Here is a 22,570-nt window from a genome sequence, read left to right on the forward strand (position 1 = left end):
GGGGGCTTCCGAATGCAGAATATGGTTGGGCCCGGGGACTGGGCCAAGGGCCAGGCCCTACCGAATTCCCAGATGGTGTCACCCTGCCCTGCACGTTCCCTTCCCGGCTCAGCGCTCACTTGGCAATGGCCAGAAAGGCTAACTCCACGTTCATGCCCGTCTTGGCGCTGGTCTCCATGAAGGGAACTCCATACTCCTGCCAGGGTGAGATTAGCCTCAGTGGCCAGTCTCCGGCTGCCCACCCCCACTCCCCCCAGGCAGTCACTTACCCTGGCCAGCATCTCTCCATCCTCTGAACGGATCATCCTTTCACTGCTCACATCCGCCTGTCAAGCCCAGGTGGGTCACTCTGGGGAAGGAAGCCTTGACCCCGGATGGCCCCTCTTCCGCCCCGCGGGCCCAGGTTTCTGCCCTGGGAGCAGGTACTTCCCGCCCTCTGCTGGTGGCCTGCGGGACTGCGGGTGGTATGATCCACCTGGGGCCAGGGCTTCTGCCTTCTTCAAGTTCTTACCCAGCTCCCAGCAGGGGGATCTCACCCCAACTCAGTGAGGTGGGTAACTCTGCTTGGCAAGGGGGTGGTGGCCAGCCTCGAAGGGCTGACAGTATTTGAGGTTAACGCTTTCCACACACAGCTCTTAATCCGTGTATCTAGTCCCTAGGATCTAATAGGGGCTGAGCAGCTGGTCATCCCTGGATCTCTCAGGAAGCAGCTTGACCTTTCCCCGCAGGGGGCCATTTCCAAAGCTTTAAGAGGGCAGATATGATGGACTGAAGCCTCCAGATAGGTCTGACTCCTGAACTGGAGGCTGTAAAGCGTGCTTTGCTGGAAGGATGTCCAGCTAATACTTGTGGCAGTGGGAGAAGGATGGGCTGACCCTGCCCTGGAGCCACTCACCTTGTTGCCTAGGAGCATAATCACCACATCCCTCTGGGCGTACTCGTGAATCTCAGTGAGCCAGGCCTGTGGGAGAGGGTGCGCTGAGCCCCAGCCATTCCCCTCCTCCCTCCTGCCTTTCCTTCTTCTGCCCTGTGGATTATCCTGGACTACTCACTGTCCCTGAACACCGATCATAATGCCCTGTGCATTCTCTCATCGACATCTTTGTTTGGGCCTCTCCAGTCCTGAGTAGCTCTAAACCCCTTGCAGTGTAGCTCTCAGTTCTATGAAAGACAGAGGCGACAGAGGCTATATCTTATAAATCAGCTGGTAGTCACCAGCAGTCTTCTCGAGTGCCCTGTTGAGGATTCTAAGGCCCCATAAGGGCTCAGTGATCAAAAATACTGTGATTGATTAGTGATGTCTGCCATGAGCATGGGGTTGGAGGTGGCAGTAGGAGTGCCATGGATTCCATCCAGTTTATAAGCAGTTTTATATCTGTATGTCTTGTTCCCCCAGTTTGCTTGTCAACCCCTTGAGGTCAGGGAGCATGTGAAATCGTCACGATGCTGTGCACAGAGTCAGTGTTTGTTGAATTACTGTCTCGACTATTTAATAGTTTGCTTGTGAGGAGGGAGCCACTCGCTTTGTCTGCCTGAGTCACCTTCTTGAAAGTTGGGGTGGATGTATGGGTAGACTTTTCTGCTCGGGCTCTCCTCTTGGTCTCTGTGGGTAATTGTCCAGGGTGGAGCTGGGCACTTTCTGAACATTTTGTCATGAAATGCTCCATGAATCATAGGGATGAGCAGGTGGCCCACAGCCTGCTTGGCCTTTATGCCCACATGCCCATCAACTACCCAGGAGTAGTTTATTACTTCTGAGTCACAGCTCCGGTGTTTTTAACGAGGCAGCAGTATTCCATGCTCCACCCATTCCCACAAAGCAGGAAGCAGCCCTGGCCTGCACAGGCCCTGCCCTGCCTGCTCGTGAGTGGTGGGTGGGGAGGACCTACCCGGATGTTGTCGAAGGAAGATTTGTTGGTGATGTCATACAGCAGGAGCAAGGCTGGAGGGGGAGAGAGAGGTCACATGGGGAACTTGGGGCAGAAGGGTGGATGTTACAAGTGGGCTGGGGGGGTGGTGGAGGTGGAGCACGTGAGGGACCTACCCTGGGCATCTCGGTAATAAGCGTGGGTGACACTGCGGAACCGCTCCTGCCCTGCGGTGTCCCAGATCTAGGAAGGGATGGACAAATGGTCAGAAGGGGGCAGGGACTGTCCTGGGCAGAGGAAAGCCATGTTGTGGTACGAGAGATGGGCGGGGAGGTGAGATGTTTCCTTCTTTAGTTTCTCATGGGCTTGTGAACATCTGGTGATGTCCCGGATGGCGGTAGTTAATGAGTTCTCAAGCTCGTTCGGTGCTGTTGCCTCTTGCCCAGCCCAGGGATTAGAGGTGTCCAACCTCCCAGAGCAGATGAGGCCTGGGAACCTGGGGATGATTTGAAGCGAGCCTAAGCTTGTCTGAAGGCACTTAGAGCTGCTGCCTTTGACAGAAGGGAGGGTGCCTGGGAACGGCTTTTTCTGCAGACATCAAACAAACAAAGGCCGTTTCCTCTCCTGACCCCCACAGGAAGTTAGCCCAGGCGGAGCGCAGGGCCGCAGGCCTCCTGTGGTTGGGTGCGGAGGCTGGGCAGGCTCCCCCATCCTCTCGCCCACACCCCAGCCCTCCCAGCCGCTGGTCTCACCTGCAGCTTCACCCTCATACCATCCACGGTCACCACCTTGTTCTGAAAGAGAAAAGGGCAGAGGGAGAGGTGGGCGTGGAGGGCAGGGGAGTCTCGGTTTCTGCCTTCTGCTGAATCCTACAGTACAGCAAACATCCTGTCTGGTTGCTCCCCAGGGCCACGGGGGTCCGGTGAGCCCCGGAGATGTCTCCAGCCGGATCGCCCCATCAGGGCAGTGGGACTCTGTCCCCAGGTACCCCTACTTTGGAGTCCTCTCTTCTGGGGACTCCGTCTGCCCTTCTCACAACACGCCAAGGCAGGGAGAGCCTGAGAACCTGCCTGACCGCACCCCTCCTCTCGCCCCGGCCCGGGCTCAGCAAGGTGCACAGGCGGAGCCCAGCCTCCAAGCTCTTAGAGATGAGACGCCCACCAGCATCTCGGGGACCGCAGAGGCTGGATCTGCAGGGCCGTCTTTCCCCTGGCTGTCCACTAGTTCTCCTCAGTGAAGCTTCCCCTCGCACTGGGAGGGAGGCACCTGGCCTTTGAGAGCACCCCTGCCAGGGTTAGACCCTCACTCTCCTGGCCCGTGCGCGTGTGCAGTGCTCAGAGCCCTCGGCATCCGGGATGCCGATTTGTAAAGATGGGTTCATCGAGGTGAGAGGGAGGGATGCTGGCAAGCTGCTCTGTTCCCACAGGGCCAGCCCAGTTCCTCCACCTAGTGCCGTGCTGGGCTTCCCGGGACTCCAGAAAGACTGGCTGACCTCAGGTCTTGCCGGGGGGGCCCAGCTAGCACTGTGGGATATGTCTGCCTGGCTGGGGGCAGGATGTTAAGACTCAGTCTCTCATTTCTCATCCTGTAGGGGAGCCAAGAGCCTCCCCAAGCCCAGACTCCTCTTAGCTGGCCACCTCTGGGGTCCCTAGGGGAGCATCCTGTGCCCTAGGGTGAGCCACAGCGGTCCTGAGAAGCCAGCGCAGGTGAGGAGAGGACCGTCCCCCGTGCCTGAGCCATAGCCCCTGGCTCGCTGCTGGAGGAGGAGCCTGCAGCCACCTCACCCTGAAGTCTATGCCGACAGTGGCTATGAAGGTCCCGGACAGGAAGGCCCCATCTTTGAATTGGATCAGGAAACAGGTTTTGCCGACGCCTGAGTCTCCCAGAAGCATCACCTAGGAGATGGGGGCAGAGGCAGTTAGCTGGGCTACCAGGGAGAGCCAGGGAAGGATGCCGACTGCCCCGAGGGCACCTGCTTCTGGAGAAGCCGGCTGCTGCCTTCACCCTGCCTCTCCTCTCCACACTCCCCGGCTCCGGCTGCCTCTCAGGCTCTCCCTCTGACCCTCCTGTCCTCATCTGGTTTCCTGGAAGCCTGAGTTGCCAACTTAGCACTAACAGGACCTCAAACGGGCTCGGTGGCCCCAGAGAACAGCCACATTCTTGTGGTCTCGACTCTGCACCGTGCTAGGATCCCTTCCCTCTCTGTGTGTGTTCCACGCATGTGTGCACACGTGGGTGGGGCTATGGTGCCAGAAAGAGAAGTGTTATTACCTCGGACAGGGATTCCCACCCAAGGGAGTGTATCAGAATCTGCTGGGGGCACGGCTCTGTCATTTGCAAAGTCATATTCTAAACTTACTTTTGTTCAGGTGTTTTACTTTTGGTTACATTTATTTGGAAGTTCCTGATGACATTTTATGTTTATAAAAGCGTTGTGTGAATTAGGGAAGGTTGAAATTTATACTGAAGCGGAGAGACATTGAGTCTGAAGTTCGTTCCGCAGAAACCTCCCACGTGGGACAAATGGCTGACAGTTGGCATCCCTGGTCACTGTAGGTGGCAGAGCAGGAGGGAGTGTGTGTGGGGGTATGTTTGTCCCTTTCCTGTCTGTCCAGTCTCTGCTCATCTTCTCTGGGGACCATGGGCGGGGGAGGGGAGCCCTCTGTCCAGTCACTCCTCAATCTTGGAGAACAGAGGTCCAGACCTAATGCTGGAACTTTCCCAACAGGCCGAGTCGATACTTAATGGGCTGAGCAGGGACTAGGTTTGAGTTATTTTTGAGGCTCTGACCTTGACAATGGAGCCCAAGGGCTTTCCTGCTGTGGGCATGGGGTATGGGATTAGCTAACTTTGGTGGAGAGGTGGGGGGCTGAACCAAAGGTGTATGAAGGCTGGGGTCCTGGCTTGTACGTGGGTTACTGGGGGACTTTGGGAAGATTTCTTAACCCTTCTGTGGCAGTTTCCATAGTGGTTAGAAGGAAAGAGGGATAATTTCTTTGAGGCCTTTCTAGACTCCGTTAACGTCTAGGGTCAACAATGTTGGCATGAACCACCTGACTCCAGAAGAGTGGCCCGGGGTGGGTGTTGCCTGCCTGTGGCCCCATCCCCTCTAATCCTCCCCAAGGAGCTCCCACCAGGCTCTTCCCAGACCATCCCGGACTCAGTCTCCTAGGCAGGCCTCGGGCACGAAGGCTGGTGGGGGCCAGAGGCCAACTCTCCACAGATGCCGCTTGGCCCAGGGGACAGATGGCAGGCTGGGGGCTAAGGAGCCTTCGGGAGCCTGCATTGCTCCCTGGCTCCTGGGTCCCAGTACCCGATGGGGAAGGAGGGAGAGAGGGAGGTAGGGCAAGCACCTGTGTACTTTACAGTTGACGGTTGCCTTGAGCAAATGATGCCACCCACCCAGCCAGGCAAGTCCACCAAACAGCTGCTCAGCCTTGCCACCTCCTAGGCAAACACCCAGCTGGCGTGTCAGGCAAGGAGGTCAGGCAGTTCCCAGCGGCCTGGGGCTGGCCCTCAGCAGCTCCCCTCCCCTGAACACAGTGGGGGCCGACTTCCTGCCTGGAGCCCACAGAGGACGCTTATCGCAACGGCTCTGGGTGGGTGACTTGCAGAGTAGCTTCCTCTGAAACGAGGGGGGTTGCAGGAGGAACCCAAGGCGCAGAAAGAGGCAGGTCTCCTTCAAGGCCATGTAGCATGAGATGGGCGGCCCCTTCGCTAATCTATCCCCCACCGTACAGAGGAAGAGTGGAGGCTCTGGGCTCTCTCAGCACCTCTTTCAGAGTTCCTGGTACCTGCCTGCTCCAAGGGCATGGAGGGAGGGCAGACAGACCAGTGTCCACCACCAGCCCCACCTGCTTCCGTTCAGGGCCACCCGCAGAGGGAACCAGCCCCAGACAGCTGACTTAAGCTCTCCCAGGTGGGAGACTTGTGCCTAACGCCCCAGGTCTTTCTCAGGTTCTAAAAATTCCCATGTGGGTCTGCATTCTGGCTAGCAACATCTTCCCAGAAGAAGGTGTGGGCAGTGACTGCAGGGGTGGAAAGGGAAGGGGTAGCGCCTGGGGGCAGCTGGGGTCCTAAAGATCTTCAGTCCTAAGGCCTGGAAACTGGGAGAAGGGCATTAACTGCAAGTTTCCCCGCCGCCAGGGGGCGTCCTTTCCGAGTCGCCAGGCAGCCCTATTTCCCAGCGCTTCGGGTGCCTGTACCCTGGAGGACTGTGCGCTCAAACCCTACCTAGAAGCATGGGATTCCTGGGGCTCGTATTGGCCGGAGTGTGGCAGAAGAAAATGGGGTTGCGGTCCTCTGGGTGGGGAGTCACTCGCTCCTTCCGACCTTCCTCTCCCTTCTCCCACGGAGCCAGCCCAGATCCCTGGACGCTGGCATGGGCCCAGGGCTCTGTCTCGACCCTCCTTCCTTACTCTGGGAGACTCGGCTGCCTGGGGGGAAGGGATGAGTCCAACGCAGACGCAGCCAGAAAGGGTCTTGGGCGGGGAGGCCGGGGTCTCAGGGCGAAGAGCGCGGGGAGGGGTGACCCCCAGAGCCGGCACCGAGTCCCCAGCGCTGGGTGCAGTGCCCACCCACCTTGCCCATAAGATCGTAGCTCGGACTGCAGGGTGGGGAGCGCTCGGGGGCCTCGCCGTTCCGGGCGGCAGCGGCGCCAGGAGTGCCCGTCATGTCCCTGGACCAGAGGTGAGCTGGGGCAGGCGGCGGGCGAGGGACGGCGCAGGAACCGCCTCGCCTTAGGCTCCACCCACTCCTTCTCCCCTCCACCGCCCCGGCCCGGACCCCGACAGGCTCCTCCCTCCGTCCGCCACCTGAAAGACACTGGCGGGGAGCGGGCTGTCCCGCTGGGGCGCGCAGGACCGCAGGGTCAGCTCCCGAGGGGCAGGAGGGCCCCCGTGCGCCACACTGGCCTGAGGGCGTGGGCCAAATCCAGCCCTAGGACCGACCGGTCCCCAGGGTTGCCAGCTGCCGGGGTTAGGTTCCCACCGGGAGCTGTCCCTGGAGACCCCGCCTTCAGGGGAAGGTCTGGCCTCGCTGGGACCCGCGGACCCGCGCCCGGGTTGCCACTGCGCAGCGTGGCCAGGAGGCGGCGCCCGGGCTCCATCCGGCTGGCGGGCAACAGGTGGCTCCGGGAGCGGGGGCGGGGGAGGCTGGAGACGCCCCTGGGCAGCGCGGCGCGGGGTTCACGAGGAGGCGTGCGTTCCTAGCGCAGCTCTCAGGCAGTTTCGCTTTTGCTAATGCACCCCAGCTCGACGTCATCTGAATGTAACTGTGTTTACCGACCGATGGATATTCACCTTGCAGCACATTTGCACTTCGGGGCCCCTGGCCGGTGCTTGGACTTTGACACCTCCCATTTCTGCCTGCCCTGTTGGGCTGCGCCCAGAATGTACCCACCCCGGAGAGCCTTCCGAGGTGGGCTTCCCTGCACACCTCCCAATCCAGGCGCTCCCGAAGGCAGAGCTGACCCCGGCACCGAGTAGGCCTTAAACTTTTGGTATCAAAAGAATTCATGAAGTCCTGAATCTTTTTTTTTTTGGCTCCACTGCACTGGCACCTGGGTTCTTACTTCCCTCACCAGGGATCGAACTCACGCCCCCAGCAATGGAAGCACAGAGTCTTAACCACTGGACTGCCAGGGAAGTCCCTGTGGTGAATCATTTTGAGCAGAGTCTCCAGGACATCTAAGGAACCCTGCAGCTCCTGGTGACAGAGGGTGAGAGTATGTCCGGGGTTGTCCATAGCGGAGCTCAGGGGCCCTGGTCTGGGCTAACCATTCGATTACGCTGTCCCAACGTCTTATATAAGTGAGGTCAGGTTCCCGCGGAATGGGGTGGGTGCAATGCAAAGGAACTGTGTGAAGGGTGTGAGGAGAGGCAGGGGCCCTGCACCTCTTTACCTACATGTTGGGGTGAGGGGCAAGGGGCAGGTATGGCTTATGGGTGACCACAGGCCCCGAGGGGACTGTGTGTGCACCCGCCTCCTACCACGTGACTTTTGGCGTCAGCTGGAGCTGTTTGCCGGAAGTGGTGTGCCGTAACCTCATCTGCACACAGGGAGGGACTCATACTTGCCAGTGCCATACCTGGGCAAGGAGCAGCTCTACACAGCCCTGCAGGTGTGCGTCCTTGCCTGCTGTTCGGGTGCCAGAGGCTCTGGCTGTACGTAACGCCCCAGCCCATTCAATGTCCTGGGCTCCGGGCTCCTGAGGGTTCATCCGGGAGCCCTGCAGGGGAGCGGGTTTCAGCGCCAGTGGGTAATGACCAAGGAGGAAGGAGAGAGGGGACCTGGCCTGGGCCTTCCGGGCCTTCCACTGCCAACCAGGCTGATACGGGTTGCACTATGCTCCCCCCACTCCCCAAAGAGATGCTGAAGTCCTAAACCCCAGTAACTCAGAGCGTGACCTTATTTGGAAGGAGGGTCATTGCGGATGTAATTATTTAAGATGACGTCATAGAGAGTAGGGTGGGCCCTTAATCCAGTACGACTGGGGTCCTTATAAGAAGAGGACATGCGGGGAGAAAATGGCCATGTGGAGACAGAGGCAGAGATGGGAGTGTTGCGGCTACAAGCCAGGGAATGCCAAGGCTTTCTGGGAGCCACCAGAAGCTGGAAGAGGCAAGGAAGGACCCTCCCTCTGAGCTTTCAGAGGGAGCGTGGCCCTGCCGACGCCTTGGTTTCTGGCCTCCGGCTGTAGTTTATATTGGCTCCACCAAGACCCTTTCTGTCCTGTGGCACACAGGTTTGGGATGGAGACGGTTGCCCATCAGTGTGAATGCTCCAGAAGAAGGGGAGAAATACAAGCACTGCCTTGCTGTATGCTGCAGCGGAGTCCGAGTGGGCTGGTGGCACCGGGGGAGGCCCGGCTGCCCTCTTCTGGGTCATGCCTGTGTGGCCCGCTGGGTCTGGGGCCTGTGGGCTGTGTTGTATGCAGAGTGTTACACACTGTCCTCTGGGACACTGCAGCGTCAGGCGGGGTGTTCAAGGGCAGCGGCCAGTGAGGCAGAAGCGAGAGGGGGTCAGGGGTGCTCAGAATTGGGGGTGCAGGAGAGGCAGGTTTTGCCCCAAAGGGAGGGAGCACAACCCGCTCAAGGGTGGGGGCTCTTTAGACGGGTGACCTGGAGAACACAACTGCTGGGAGGTCCAGGCCTCCCGACAGCCTCTCTAGTGCTGTGTACACGCTGGGCCAGCCTGCATCTCCCCAAGTACTCACACCAGGGACACGTCACCCCACCCACACCTCACACCCCACACAGACACACAGCTCACACCACACCACAAATAGACACCTTACATCATGCACACAACACATACACACACCTCAAATCTCACACACACGCAACGTCACAGAAACACATACCCCTCACACCATGCACGTTGCAAATCAAGCCACATACACCGTCTTGTATCAGCTGCAATCACACACACACGCCTCATGACACACCGCAACCACACATACCCTCCATCATCCCACAAACACACATGTCACATCATGAACACAGGCACACCTCATATCATACCATAAACACACAATGCCTTACACGGCCCCCCCCCAAACACGCATCTTAAATGACCACCCCTCCCAAACACACACCTCACGTCCCCCTAAACACCTCTCACCACATCACGGTTACAGACACGGCTCATCCCACACCACCAACATACATACACCCCTAACTGGCCCCCATGTCTCACGCCGTCCCCAGATGTACAAATCACCCTCCAAATAAAGCCCCTCTTTTTTTTTTTTCCGGCCGTGGCATGGGGCTTGCAGGATCTTAGTTCCCCTACCAGGGCTCGAACCCGCGCCCTCGGCAGTGAAAGCGAGGAGTCCTAACCACTGGACCGCCGAGGAATTCCCAGAAAGCGCCTCTTAAATGACCCCAGCCCCTCCCATCACCTCCAAATCCAGAAGGCACATACACCCCACATTACACCTAACAGACCTCCCTGCCCTCCCTCCCTCACCCCACACAGCCACACCCCTTCCTGATACAGCAGGTGATGATGCCTCATGAAACCTCATGGTGGTTCAGAGGGGGGCCCTTGTGTGCAGCCGAGGAGATCGGGGAACGAGCAGAGGGGGCTGGAAGAAACCCCCAGAGCTGGGGGGAAAGGTGCACAGCCCTGTGAGTGCAGGGTCAGGATGTGGAGGGGAGACCAAGACAGAGGCTGGGGGACTGAGGCACGAGGAGCATCTGTGTGAGAGTCCGTGGCGGCTGACAACATGCAAATCCTGGTCCCCACGTGGGCGTGGGTGAGATTGGGATCTGCACCGCAGACAAAATGGAGGTTTTCATGTGCATTGCATGAGTGCTTGAAAAACCACCAGGCTAAATTGTGCAAGACTTCGGCTGGCAGATGAGGGGTTCTGACTTTATTGGAAGACGGTAGTGAGACTGATGGTGCTTGGTGGTGGGGCGCGGGGGCAAGGCTTTCGGAAGATGAACTTTACAGCAGTGTTCAGGCAAGACTGCAGAGTTTGGGGCACAGCGAGGCAAGAGGTAGCCAGGAGGACCTGAACTGGCGCGGGGGAGGGGCCAGCTGGAGCAACTAGTGTGTGAGCCCGGTCGGTGTCAGCACCCCAGGAAACCCATCCGCAGGACTCAGCAGCCAGTTTGATGGAGGTGATGATGGAGCAGTTGGGGAAGATATTGGTTTGAGAGGCACCTACCCAGGACCTGGGCCGGTCCCGCTTCCGGAAGCAGTGGGCTCCAGAGGCTCTGAGAAGTGGCCTGAGGACAGACACCAGGTGGTTCCCCCCACTTACCTCTGTCTCCTTTATTTTTTAGTAGTAGTATTATTTTTTTGGCCGCATGGCATGCGGGATCGAACCCGTGACCCCTGCTGTCCTGCAGTGGAAGTGCAGAGTCCTAACCCCTGGACCAACAGGGAATTCCCCACCTCTGTCTCCTTTAAAGTAAAGATCAAGGACTCCTCCCCTCTCTTGCTGCCCAGGCCACACTCAGCCTTATGAACTAGGCCAGCAGGACCTCAGTTACCGGGAATTCAGCCACAACCAGGGCTGGCCACAGGGCACTTGCACATGGCCAGCTGTCGGCAGTGATTCAAACCTCTGTGCAAATGACAGACAGACAAATGAGTGTCCTGAAGCCCAGCTCTCTGGGGCTCCCCAGACCACTGATATTGGAAGGAGACCCCAATGCCCTCCAGCCCCTTTGTCAGACAACACAGGAGACTTCAGCTGCTCCACGAAGATCGAGCTGCTCTGAGCAGAGGGTTGGAAAGAGACCTGTCTCTGGAAAGGAAAGGAATTGAGGGTCCCTTAGTGCTATTTGAGGGGTGGGAAGGGGGCTTGCGGAGGAGACAGACATTTTCTCAGCGAGAGCTGCAGACCTCTTTGTATATAACTGGGCAGTGTGTCTAGGCCCAGGGTCAGTCACTTGTCCTTGGTGTGGTTCCCATCATGGGCTGTTGATCCTGCCCTCTACCACCAGTATGGGGGTTCCCCTAGGTTTGTGTCCCAGCTGAGGGGTAGACTATGTACCCATTTTGCTCCCAGGTCATGTACTTGACACAGGAGAGCCCAGGTTCAGGCCTGAGTTGGGCCCTCAGGCCCTCACTCAGCATAAGCTGCCCACGGGTTTGTCCTGAGGTGCTGACCGGTGCCAGGCGAGCAGCTGAGCCTCTGGAAGGCCCTGGCCCAGGAGAGGGGAAGAGCCCGGCCTGCCCTGTGGACCACACACTTTCTTCCTTCTCACGGGCGAGTTGCCTCACTTTTCTTACCAGGCTGGTGGCAGAATTTGGAGGTCCCACCCCTGTGCCTCTGTGGAGTGTGAAGCAGACTCCCCACCCCACTCTCTGCCTCCTGTCCTCTGACAGGCGGAAGGACGGGGTTGGAATGAGTGAGGAGTGTGACTGTGGGGACACCGTGTGCCCTGGGTGCTGAGGGGCAGGTGACGTGGGCCCGCGGTGGAGGACGCCTGACACAGCCGTCCTGGTTCATTTCATGGCAGCCTGGTCCAAGGCTTGGGGGTTGCCAGGATGGGCCGCACTCTCCTGGAACTCAGCCCCGCCCCCCTGGACTCAGCCCCGCCCTCCGGGGGCTCGGTCCCCCCCCCCCCCACTCCAGGCCCTGGCGCACACCCTGGCCAGCCTCTCATTTCTGCTCTGTCGTGGGCCCTTGCCTCCTGCACTGTGACCCAGTGGGCAGGCCCAGATTCTGGGGGTCCCCTCTCTCTTCCCACCAGCGTGGCTCTGCTGTGTCCCAGCATCTCGCAGGCCTGGTGCTCTGTTCGGTCCCGGGGGCTGGCCTTTCAAATACCCATGCGGCCCAAGAAATGACATTTGCTCTTCTGCATCTCTGGGGACGAGGATTCTGGAGACCCCAAAAGAGGGTCCTGCTGCTCCTGCCACTGTCCAAGAGAGGGCTGAGACCCTTCTAAAGGCCTCCCCAGGGTTCAAGGTCTTCTGACAGCAGCCGGCAGCCATGGTGAAAGTGGGGATGTGAGCTAGAGCGAGGGCTTCGTGGCCCACAGAAGGGCTGGGAATAGAGGAAACTTGAGGCTGTGTCCAGGGAGAGACAGAGTGCTAAAACCTGAACTTTAACCCTTGACCTGCCAGCGCCCTAGGACCCACATGACAATGCCAAGTTTGGATTGTGCTTAAACTTTTTTTTTTTTTTTTTTGCGTTACGCGGGTCTCTCCCTGTTGTGGCCTCTCCCGTTGCGGAGCACAGGCTCCGGATGCGCAGGCTCAGTGGCCATGGCTCATGGGCCCATCCGCTCCGCGGCATGTGGGATCTTCCCGGACCGGGGCACGAACCCGTGTCCCCTGCATCGGCAGGCGGACTCTCAACCACTGCGCCACCAGCGAAGCCCTGTGCTTAAACTTTTAAGGCATCCCTTTGCCTCTCCAGGCTCTTCTTGCCCTGTGTCTGTATCAAGATATTCCCTTGCTTACTAGTTGGAGCGGAGCCCAGGAAGAAGATGGAGGAGAAGCAGGAGGAGAGCAACACGGGAGGGCGGCCGACTTATTGCACTGGTTGCTCCGTTCCACCACCGAGGGTGGCAGCTCCTCCCAGCCCTGCCCACGCAGCCCCCTTTGTCCCTGGTTCTGGTGATGGTGCCCTCCTCACTGATTTTCAGGCTCGGGGTGGGATGGACGCCTTGAAACTGCCCAAGGGCCCTGGGCCATCCCTCCTGGTTTCCCCACCCATGGACTACATCTTGGTAAATAGCCTTTCTATTAAACCTCCTGAATGATCCAATGTGAGCATCCACCTGTTTCCTGCCGGGACCCTGTCAGAGGCCCAGCAGGGCCCCCGAGCCCAGAGGTACTTACTGTGAATCCGATGCCCAAGGTGGCTGAGAAGGATCCCGGGATGAACTTGCCCTGGTCGAACTGAACGAGCAGAGATGTCTTCCCCACGCCGCTGTCGCCCACCAGGATGGTCTGAAAGGGAGCAGCAGAGGGGTGTGAGGGCCTGCGGTGTAGATTAGGCTGCTGAGAGGTCCTGGTGGCTGCGGGAGTGGGTTCTCTAAATACACATATACGTGTGTGCACACGCATCCACCCCCGCGCACACACACACACACAGACACAGGCCAAACTCTGGATTTCCTATTGAAACCACTGAGGACAGCATGAAAGCACAGAGGAAACCTCGTTTCAGCCCAAGTTAATTAGCATCTGAGGTGACCTTGAGAATGTGCCTCTCAGACTTCCAAACACAGGGGCATTCCTGACGGAGGCCCCCGTGGCTGCACTCTGCGATCCAATCCATCACTGATGTGTTTGTGCTGAGGCCGTGCTTCCCACGGGAAATTCCTGGCCAAAGGTGGAGCGTGGCGGGAACACTGAGGCAGATCTCTTCCTGGGAGACACAAGACTCCCCTAAAAGCCGAATTAGGCTCAAGGACTCTCTCTACGTTTTACAGAACCTTCCAGAGACTTCACAGCAGCCTCAGATGCTTCTACCCAACCTTGCTGCTCTCCCTCCTTCACCTGGGGTCAGACCTGCCCTCCCCCATGGCCTCACCGCTCTCCCTACCTCTCCTGGCTCCTACCGCATTTATCTTGTAGGTGTTTCCACTAATAAAATCCTCGCGCATTTAATTCCCTTTTGGCATCTGCTTCTTGGAAGACCTGGATTAACACAATGGGTTTCCTGTATGGGAAAATCTATAGAATAAAAAAAAATCAGGATGTCTGGATATAGATCTTGGGAAGAGTTTGCACTTGGCCTTGGAGAGGACAGCATTTCAAAGGGAAGCAGAGTCTGGGAAAGAAGGGTCTGGCTACTTTTGAACTTGGAAGAAGTAAGTGGGGAGAATTAGCTGGAAGTTCAGGTGCTGTATTTGAAAGAAAATCATAAGCAGCAGGGAAGAAATATACATGCACCCAGAGGCTGATACCCAGTGGGTGCTCAATGAATGAATGAATGGGTAAATGCCTTAGTTTCAAAGAGGACAGTAGCCACTTTCCAAAGGCAAGCATTCAGAGTCATTGGAAAGGCTTAGGAGATGCCAACTTTAGCTCAACTTGGAAAAACATAAAGACATAAAAAACCAAAAATTTAAAAGCATAAAGATTGACAAGGCCTCCTTAGGTCAGAGCCGTGGGCGCCAGCACTGTTTGCTCTGACCGTGGCGTTGACTCGATAGCAGGGCAAACATGGGGTTACCCATGATGCTGCCTTTGGACCTCCTCTGACTACCGTCCCCCACCCACACTTCGCGAACCAAATTCCATTCAGCTTTTATTTTCCTCCCGGGTTAAAAGGCTCCGTTTGTTTGTTGTGTGTAGCGGCTTTAATAATTCACGTCTCAAATCAAACTTCCTCAAGCTGGAGGAAGTGCTTCCTAGAGAGAATATTCCAGAATGTGAGGGGTCAATCTGTCCATCCGTGCCCACCTCATTCATTTACTAAAGGCTATATCCTTTTCCTTTCCAGGGTGAAGAGTTCTCATCACTTTCTTCTCTCATATGAAAACAGTTCCATCTTCTTAGGACGCCTTCTGATTCAGTGAGCTCACAGTCCGGGGTGACGGGGTTCAGCATTTCAGATCCAGGTGAATCCTGCCTGGAGGCAGGGCCAGGACGATGCTCTCGTATAGGCCGTTTTAGAAACATCAGCCCCGTGAAGATGATCACATCAGGAAATCAATTGACGACCCAGACTTTTTTCCTGGGTCACCATGGAGAGCTCAGAGTGGATCAATTTACACATTGAATGATTTTCCCCTAAATCCAGGACCACCCTTAGCCCTGGTCATCCTCTGCCTGTGCCCCTCCCCATGAAATGAGTGGTCCAAAGACCCGTGTCCCTCCTATAGACTATACTTTGCTCCCAGCTCACTGCTAGAGTTGCCTGAGGAGTGGCCAAGGGGTGGCTCTTTGCAGGGATGTGAACAGAGCTTGGATGTGAAGGCTGGGGTGTCTACATGCATCCTCCTTAGGACCTTTGGGGTGTGGAATGTGCAGGAGGGAGAAGGGCAGGGGAGTGTCTGTGGATGGCGGGCTAAGGACCGGGAGATGGCTGTCACTAGGCTGCCACATTTCGGTGCAGAACTTCTGAGAATCCTACATTCAAATCCCTCTGGGTCAGTAGGCTGGTATTTTTGTCAAGGTAGGAAGATCAGATGCACTTGATTGGATAGTTTTTTTAGCTTGATTTAGAACATGAAAATATTGAGACATAAGGTTTATGGGCCACCATTTGTATTCTAGCCCTGGTCTCCCAAATGTTACAGGTGGGTCTGCCTAATCTATTACCTTAGAGACACAATGGAGTTTCTCTCTCCACTCAGAAGCTGCCAGGATTTTCCTCAAGTTTCTCCAGGGGGGCTCCAAATGTTACTGCTTGGAGAAGCCAGATGTCAACCTCAGATCTAGATTTTCTACTCCACCTTTCCTCTTTTGGAGCATTTATGAAACTGTTAATTAATTGTGGTTGTGACAGAAATCTGTGTCAGCTTCGCCACCATTCAGACAAGTGTCTTTGTTCTCCCTTCTTTTTTTTTTTTTTTAATTTTATGGAAGTATAGTTGATTTACAATGTTGTGTTAATTTCTGCTGTAGAGCAAAGTGATTCAGTTATATATATATATATATTCTTTTTCATATTCTTTTCCATTATTGTTTATCATAGGACTTTTTTTTGAATTTTATTTTATTTATTTTTTTATACAGCAGGTTCTTGTTAGCTATCCATTTTACACATATGAGTGTATACATGTCAATCCCAATCACCCAATTCATCCCACCACCCCCACCCCCACCGCCACTCTCCCCCCTTGGTGTCCGTACGTTTGTTCTCTACATCTGTGTCTCTATTTCTGCCCTGCAAACCGGTTCATCTGTACCATTTTTCTAGGTTCCACATATATGCGTTAATATACGATATTTGTTTTTCTCTTTCTGACTTACTTCACTTTGTATGACAGTCTCTAGATCCATCCATGTCTCTACGAAAGGAATTTTCGTTCCTTTTTATGGCTGAGTGATATTCCATTGCATATATGTACCACATCTTCTTTATCCATTTGTCTGTCAATGGGCATTTGTTTCCATGACCTGGCTGTTGTAAATAGTGCTGCAATGAACATTGGGGTGCATGTGTCTTTTTGAATTAAGGTTTTCTCTGGGTATATGCCCAGTAGTAGGATTGCTGGGTCATAAGGTAATCCTATTTTTAGTTTTTCAAGGAACCTCCATACTGTTCTCCATAGTGGCTGTATCAATTTACACCACCAACAGTGCAAGAGGGTTCCCTTTTCTCCACACCCTCTCCAGCATTTGTTGTTTGTAGATTTTCTGATGATGCCCATTCTAACTGGTGTGAGGTGATACCTCATTGTAGTTTTGACTTACATTTCTCTAATAATTAGTGATGTCGAGCAGCTTTTCATGTGCTTCTTGGCCATCTGTATGTCTTCTTAAGAGAAATGTCTATTTAGATCTTCTGCCCATTTTTTGATTGGGTTGTTTGTTTTTTTTAATATTGAGCTGCATGAGCTGTTTATATATTTTGGAGATTAATCCTTTGTCCGTTGATTCGTTTGCAAATATTTTCTCCCATTCTGAGGGTTGTCTTTTCGTCTTGTTCATGGTTTCCTTTGCTGTGCAAAAGCTTTGAAGTTTTCATTAGGTCCCATTTGTTTATTTTTGTTTTTATTTCCATTACTCTAGGAGGTGGATCAAAAAAGATCTTGCTGTGATTTATGTCAAAGAATGTTCTTCCTATGTTTTCCTCTAAGAGTTTTATAGTGTCTGGTCTTACATTTAGGTCTCGAATCTATTTTGAGTTTATTTTTCTGTATGGTATTAAGGAGTGTTCTAATTTCATTCTTTTACACGTAGCTGTCCAGTTTTCCCAGCACCACTTATTGAAGAGACTGTCTTTTCTCCATTGTGTATCCTTGCCTCCTTTGTCATAGATTAGTGGACCATAGGTGCGTGGGTTTATCTCTGGGCTTTCTGTCCTGTTCCATTGATCTATAGTTCTGTTTTTGTGCCAGTGCCATATTGTCTTTCTATTTCTTCCTGGTTCAGTCTCGGAAGGTTGCGCTTTTCTAAGAATTTGTCCATTTCTTCCAGGTTGTCCATTTTATTGGCATAGAGTTGCTTGTAGTAGTCTCTTACGATACTTTGTATTTCTGCGGTGTCTGTTGTAACTTCTCCCTTTTCATTTCTAATTTTATTGATTTGAGTCCTCTCCCTCTTTTTCTTGATAAGTCTGGTTAAAGGTTTATCAATTTTGTTTATCTTCTCAAAGAAGCAGCTTTTAGTTTTATTGATCTTTGCTATTGTTTTCTTTGTTGTTATCTCATTTATTTCTGCTCTGATCTTTATGATTTCTTTCCTTCTACTAACTTCGGGTTTTGTTTTTTCTTCTTTCTCTAGTTCCTTTAGGTGTAAGGTTAGATTGTTTGAGATTTTTCTTGTTTCTTGAGGTAGGCTTGTATAGCTATAAACTTCCCTCTTAGAACTGCTTTTGCTGCATCCCATAGATATTGGATCATCGTGTTTTCATTGTCATTTGTCTCTAGCTATTTTTTGATTTCCTCTTTGATTTCTTCAGTGATCTCTTGGTTATTTAGTAATGTATTGCTTAGCCTCCATGTGTTTGTGTTTGTGTTTTTTACGTTTTTTTCCCTGTAATTAATTTCTAATCTCATAGCGTTGTGGTCAGAAAAGATTCTTGATATGATTTCAATTTTCTTAAATTTACCAAGGCTTGATTTGTGACCCAAGATGTGATCTATCCTGGAGAATGTTCCATGTGCACTTGAGAAGAAAGTGTAATCTGCTGTTTTTGGATGGAATGTCCTATAAATATCAGTTAAATCTATCTGTCCTATTGTGTCATTTAAAGCTTGTGTTTCCTTATTAATTTTCTGTCTGGATGATCTGTCCATTGGTGTAAGTGAGGTGTTAAAGTCCCCCACTATTATTGTGTTACTGTCGATTTCCTCTTTTATAGCTGTTAGCAGTTGCCTTATGTATTGAGGTGCTCCTATGTTGGGTGCATATGTATTTATAATTGTTATATCTTCTTCTTGGATTGATCCCTTGATCATTATGTAGTGTCCTTCTTTATCTCTCGTAACATTCTTTATTTTAAAGTCTATTTTATCTGATATGAGTATTGCTACTCCAGCTTTCTTTTGATTTCCATTTGCATGGAATATGATTTTCCATCCCCTCACTTTCAGTATGAATGTGTCCCTAGGTCTGAAGTGGTCTCTTGTAGACAGCATATATATGAGTCTTGTTTTTGTATCCATTCAGCGAGCCTGTGTCTTTTGGTTGGAGCCTTTAATCCATTCACGTTTAAGGTAATTATCAATATGTATGTTCCTATTACCATTTTCTTAATTGTTATGGGTTTGTTTTTGTAGGTCCTTTTCTTCTCTTGTGTTTCCCACTTAGAGAAATTCCTTTAGCATTTGTTGTAGAGCTGGTTTGGTGGTGCTGAATTCTCTTATGTTTTGCTTGTCTGTAAAGCTTTTGATTTCTCCGTCAAATCTGAATGAGATCTTTGCCTGGTAGAGTAATCTTGGTTGTAGGTTCTTCCTTTTCATCACTTTAAGTATATCATGCCACTCCCTTCTGGCTTGTAGAGTTTCTGCTGAGAAATCAGCTGTTAACCTTATGGGAGTTCCCTTGTATTTTATTTGTCATTTTTCCCTTGTTGCTTTCAATAACTTTTCTTTGTCTTTAATTTTTGTCAATTTGATTATTATGTGTCTCAGCGTGTTTATCCTATCTGGGAGTCTCTGCGCTTCCTGGATTTGGGTGGCTATTTCCTTTCCCACGTTAGGGAAGTTTTCGAGTATGATCTCTTCAAATATTTTCTCGGGTCTTTTTCTCTCTCTTCTTCTGGGACCCCTATAATATGAATGTTGTTGTTAATGTTGTCCCAGAGGTCTCTAAGGCTGTCTTCATTTCTTTTTTCTTTATTCTGTTCTGCAGCAGTTAATTCCACCATTCTGTCTTCCCAGTCACTTATCTGTTCTTCTGCCTCAGTTATTCTGCTATTGATTCCTTCTAGTGTACTTTTCATTTCAGTTATTGTTCATCTCTGTTTGTTCTTTAATTCTTCTAGGTGTTTGTTCTTTAATTCTTCTAGGTCTTTGTTAAATATTTCTTGCATCTTCTCGATCTTTGTCTCCATTCTTTTTCTGAGGTCCTGGATCATCTTCACTTTCATTATTCTAAATTCTTTTTCTGGAAGGTTGCCTATCTCCACTTCACTTAGTTGTTTTTCTGGGGTTTTATATTGTTCCTTCATCTGGTACAAAGTCTTCTGCCTTTTCATTTTGTCTCTCTTTCTGTGAATGTGGTTTTCCTTCCACAGGCTACAGAATTGTAGTTCTTCTTGCTTCTGCTATCTGCCCTTTGGTGGATAAGGTTATCTAAGAGGCTTGTGCAAGCTTCCTGATGGGAGGGACTGGTGGTGGTAGAGCTGGCTGTTGCTCTGGTGGGCAGAGCTCAGTAAAACTTTAATCCGTTTGTCTGCTGATGGGTGGGGCTGGGTTCCCTCCCTGTTGGTTGTTTGGCCTGAGGCAACCCAGCACTGGAGCTTACCCAGCTCTTTGGTGGGGTTAATGGCGGACTCTGGGAGGGCTCACACCAAGGAGTACTTCCCAGAACTTCTGCTACCAGTGTCCTTGTCCCCACGTGAGCCACAGCCACCCCCTGCTTCTGCAGGAGACCCTCCAACACTAGCAGGTAGGTATGGTTCAGTCTCCTATGGGGTCACTACTCCTTCCCCTGAGTCCCCATGTGCACACTACTTTGTGTGTGCCCTCCAAGAGTGGAGTCTCTGTTTCCCCCTGTCCTGTCGAAGTCCTGCAGTCAAATCCTGCTAGCCTTCAAAGTCTGATTCTCTAGGAATTCCTCCTCCCATTGCCAGACCCCCAGGTTGGGAAACCTGACGCGGGGCTCAGAACCTTCACTCCAGTGGGTGGACTTCTGTGGTATAAGTGTTCTCCAGTTTGTGAGTCACCCACCCAGCAGTTATGGGATTTGATTTTATTGTGATTGCGCCCCTCCTACTGTCTCAGTGCAGCTTCTCCTTTGTCTTTGGATGTGGGTATCTTTTGTGGTGAGTTCCAATGTCTTCCTGTCAATGATTGTTCAGCAGTTAGTTGTGATTCCGGTGCTCTCGAGGAGGGAGTGAGCGCACGTCCTTCTACTCTGCCATCTTGAACCCTGTTCTCTCTTCTTAAGTCATTTTGTTTATGTCCGTATTTGTGCCTCATCCACATCCAAAAGGGATTTGAGGTGATTTACAACAAAACTCACTATAAAAGAGGGCAGTTAATGATGCTGCCCGAGGGATTTCTGCCCCAGAGTGAGGCTGGGTTTTTCCTGCATTTGAGAATTACATTTGATTCTGGGTTTCTTGGCAGTCAAGACAAAATGGGAAACCAGAAGGGGTGTGTGGTACTTGAGTCCTGTCAATCAATGAGTATTTTCTCTTGGCATAAGCTGCTGAGAGGAATCTCTTATGTAGATTCTTATACAAGAGGTCCTGAATGACAAAACGGGCATTTGTAGGGCTTCCTTGGTGGCACAGTGGTTGAGAATCCGCCTGCCAATGCAGGGGACATGGGTTCGATCCCTGGTCCAGGAAGATCCCACATGCCACGGAGCAGCTAAGCCTGTGCGCCACAACTACTGAGTCACAAAGCACCGAGCTGATCTCCCTGTGCTATGCGGCTGCTTCCCACTAGCTATCTATTCTACATTTGGTAGTGTATATATGTCCCCCTCTGTCTTTTGATTTTGTTGCTGGTATCTTCTGTAGACCGGAGGATTTTTTTCTATACAATCAGATCTATTGATCTTTTTCTTTATGGCATCTAAATTTCCTGTCTTATTTAAAAGGTCACTGGGGTGGGATAGGGAGGGTGGGAGGGAGATGCAAGAGGGAGGAGATATGGGGATATATGTATATGTATAGCTGATTCACTTGGTTATAAAGCAGAAACGAACACACCAATGTTAAAAAAGAAAAAGAAAAAGAAAAAAAAGGTCACTCAGAGCCACTGTAAGAGCCATGGTAACCACCACATTCATCTTGCTTTCTAAATGTTCCCCTGAATCACGAAGTCACAGGAAAGCAATGTATTTAGACAGCATTAGCCCAGCTCCCGTTGAGAGTCCTCTATGGAAATGTGATTTAATGTTAGTCCCTGGCTTTTAGCAAGGGTCGATACAAAAACTATAGGAAAAACTTTGCATCTTCTGCAAAATTACAAATGCCCATTTTAAAAAATTAATTAATTTATTTTTGACTATGTTGGGTCTTCATTGCTACGTGAGAGCTTTCTCTAGTTGCGGCAAGTTGGGGCTACTCTTCATTGCGGTGCGTGGGCTTCTCATTGCGGTGGCTTCTCTTGTTGCGGAGCATGGGCTCTAGGCACACGGTCTTCAGTAGTTGTGGCTCGAGGGCTCAGTAGTTGTGGCTCGCGGGCTCTAGAGCTGATTCACTTTGTTATAAAGCAGAAACTAACACACCATTGTAAAGCAATTAAGTCCAATAATGATGTTAAAAAAAAAAAGAAAAAAAAATGCAGTTACAAACCAAAAAAAAAAAAAAAAAAGAAAAGACAGAGGGAAAATATTGGCAAGACGTATGACAGACAAAGGGTTAAAACACCAAGTAATATAAAGAGCTCTCAAAAGAAAGTCTCAATAGAAAAATGAACAAAGGTTATGAATAGATATATTTTATGTGTGTGTATGTATGGTTAGTTTTATGTGTCAACGTGGCCAGGCTATAATCCCAGTTATTCAATTAAACACTAATCTAGAGATTGCTGTGAAGGCATATTTTCGATGTGATTAACATCTACAATGAGTTGACTTGTAAGTCTTCAATAACCTGCATTTGCCTTATCCAGTTAATTGAAAGACCTTAAGAGCAAAGCTGAGATTTCCCTGAGGAAGAAAAAATTATGCCTCAAGATTGTAGTATTGGCTCCTGCCTGAGAATTTCCAATCTGCTGGCCATCCCTACAGATTCTGGACTTGCCAACTCCCACGGTTGTGTAAGCCAACTCCTTGAATGAAATCTATCTTTATAGATATATTTCCTACTGGTTCTGTTTTTCTGGAGAACCCTGACTGATACAAAATAATATACAAAGGTTTGATAAAACTTTGATAATGGTCAATATTGGCTGAGACTTGGGGAAGCAGGTACTCACACATACATCATTGGT

General features: G+C 51.8%; 1 protein-coding gene across 4 annotated transcripts in view; it reads right to left on the reverse strand.

Annotated features, from left to right (window-relative positions):
• Positions 1 to 22,570, reverse strand: part of RAB37 (RAB37, member RAS oncogene family) — a 71,441-nt gene that overhangs the window by 1,749 nt on the left and 47,122 nt on the right. Inside the window, exons 1-8 of one of the 4 annotated variants that reach the window (XM_060135253.1) lie at positions 6,450 to 6,551; positions 3,653 to 3,763; positions 2,621 to 2,662; positions 2,045 to 2,111; positions 1,890 to 1,942; positions 896 to 961; positions 270 to 326; positions 120 to 196 (exon numbers count right to left, since the gene is read on the reverse strand). In XM_060135253.1, the coding sequence (XP_059991236.1) occupies positions 120 to 196; positions 270 to 326; positions 896 to 961; positions 1,890 to 1,942; positions 2,045 to 2,111; positions 2,621 to 2,662; positions 3,653 to 3,763; positions 6,450 to 6,542 (566 nt within the window). In that variant the 5' untranslated portion in view covers positions 6,543 to 6,551. Of the gene's footprint in view, positions 1 to 116; positions 197 to 269; positions 962 to 1,889; positions 1,943 to 2,044; positions 2,112 to 2,620; positions 2,663 to 3,652; positions 3,764 to 6,449; positions 6,552 to 13,175; positions 13,287 to 22,570 lie in introns of those variants that run through there. The other 3 variants (XM_060135254.1, XM_060135255.1, XR_009537700.1) reach the window with 3 other exon arrangements.

The sequence above is a fragment of the Lagenorhynchus albirostris genome, chromosome 20 (assembly GCF_949774975.1).
Source record: "Lagenorhynchus albirostris chromosome 20, mLagAlb1.1, whole genome shotgun sequence".
Lineage (NCBI taxonomy): Eukaryota > Metazoa > Chordata > Mammalia > Artiodactyla > Delphinidae > Lagenorhynchus > Lagenorhynchus albirostris.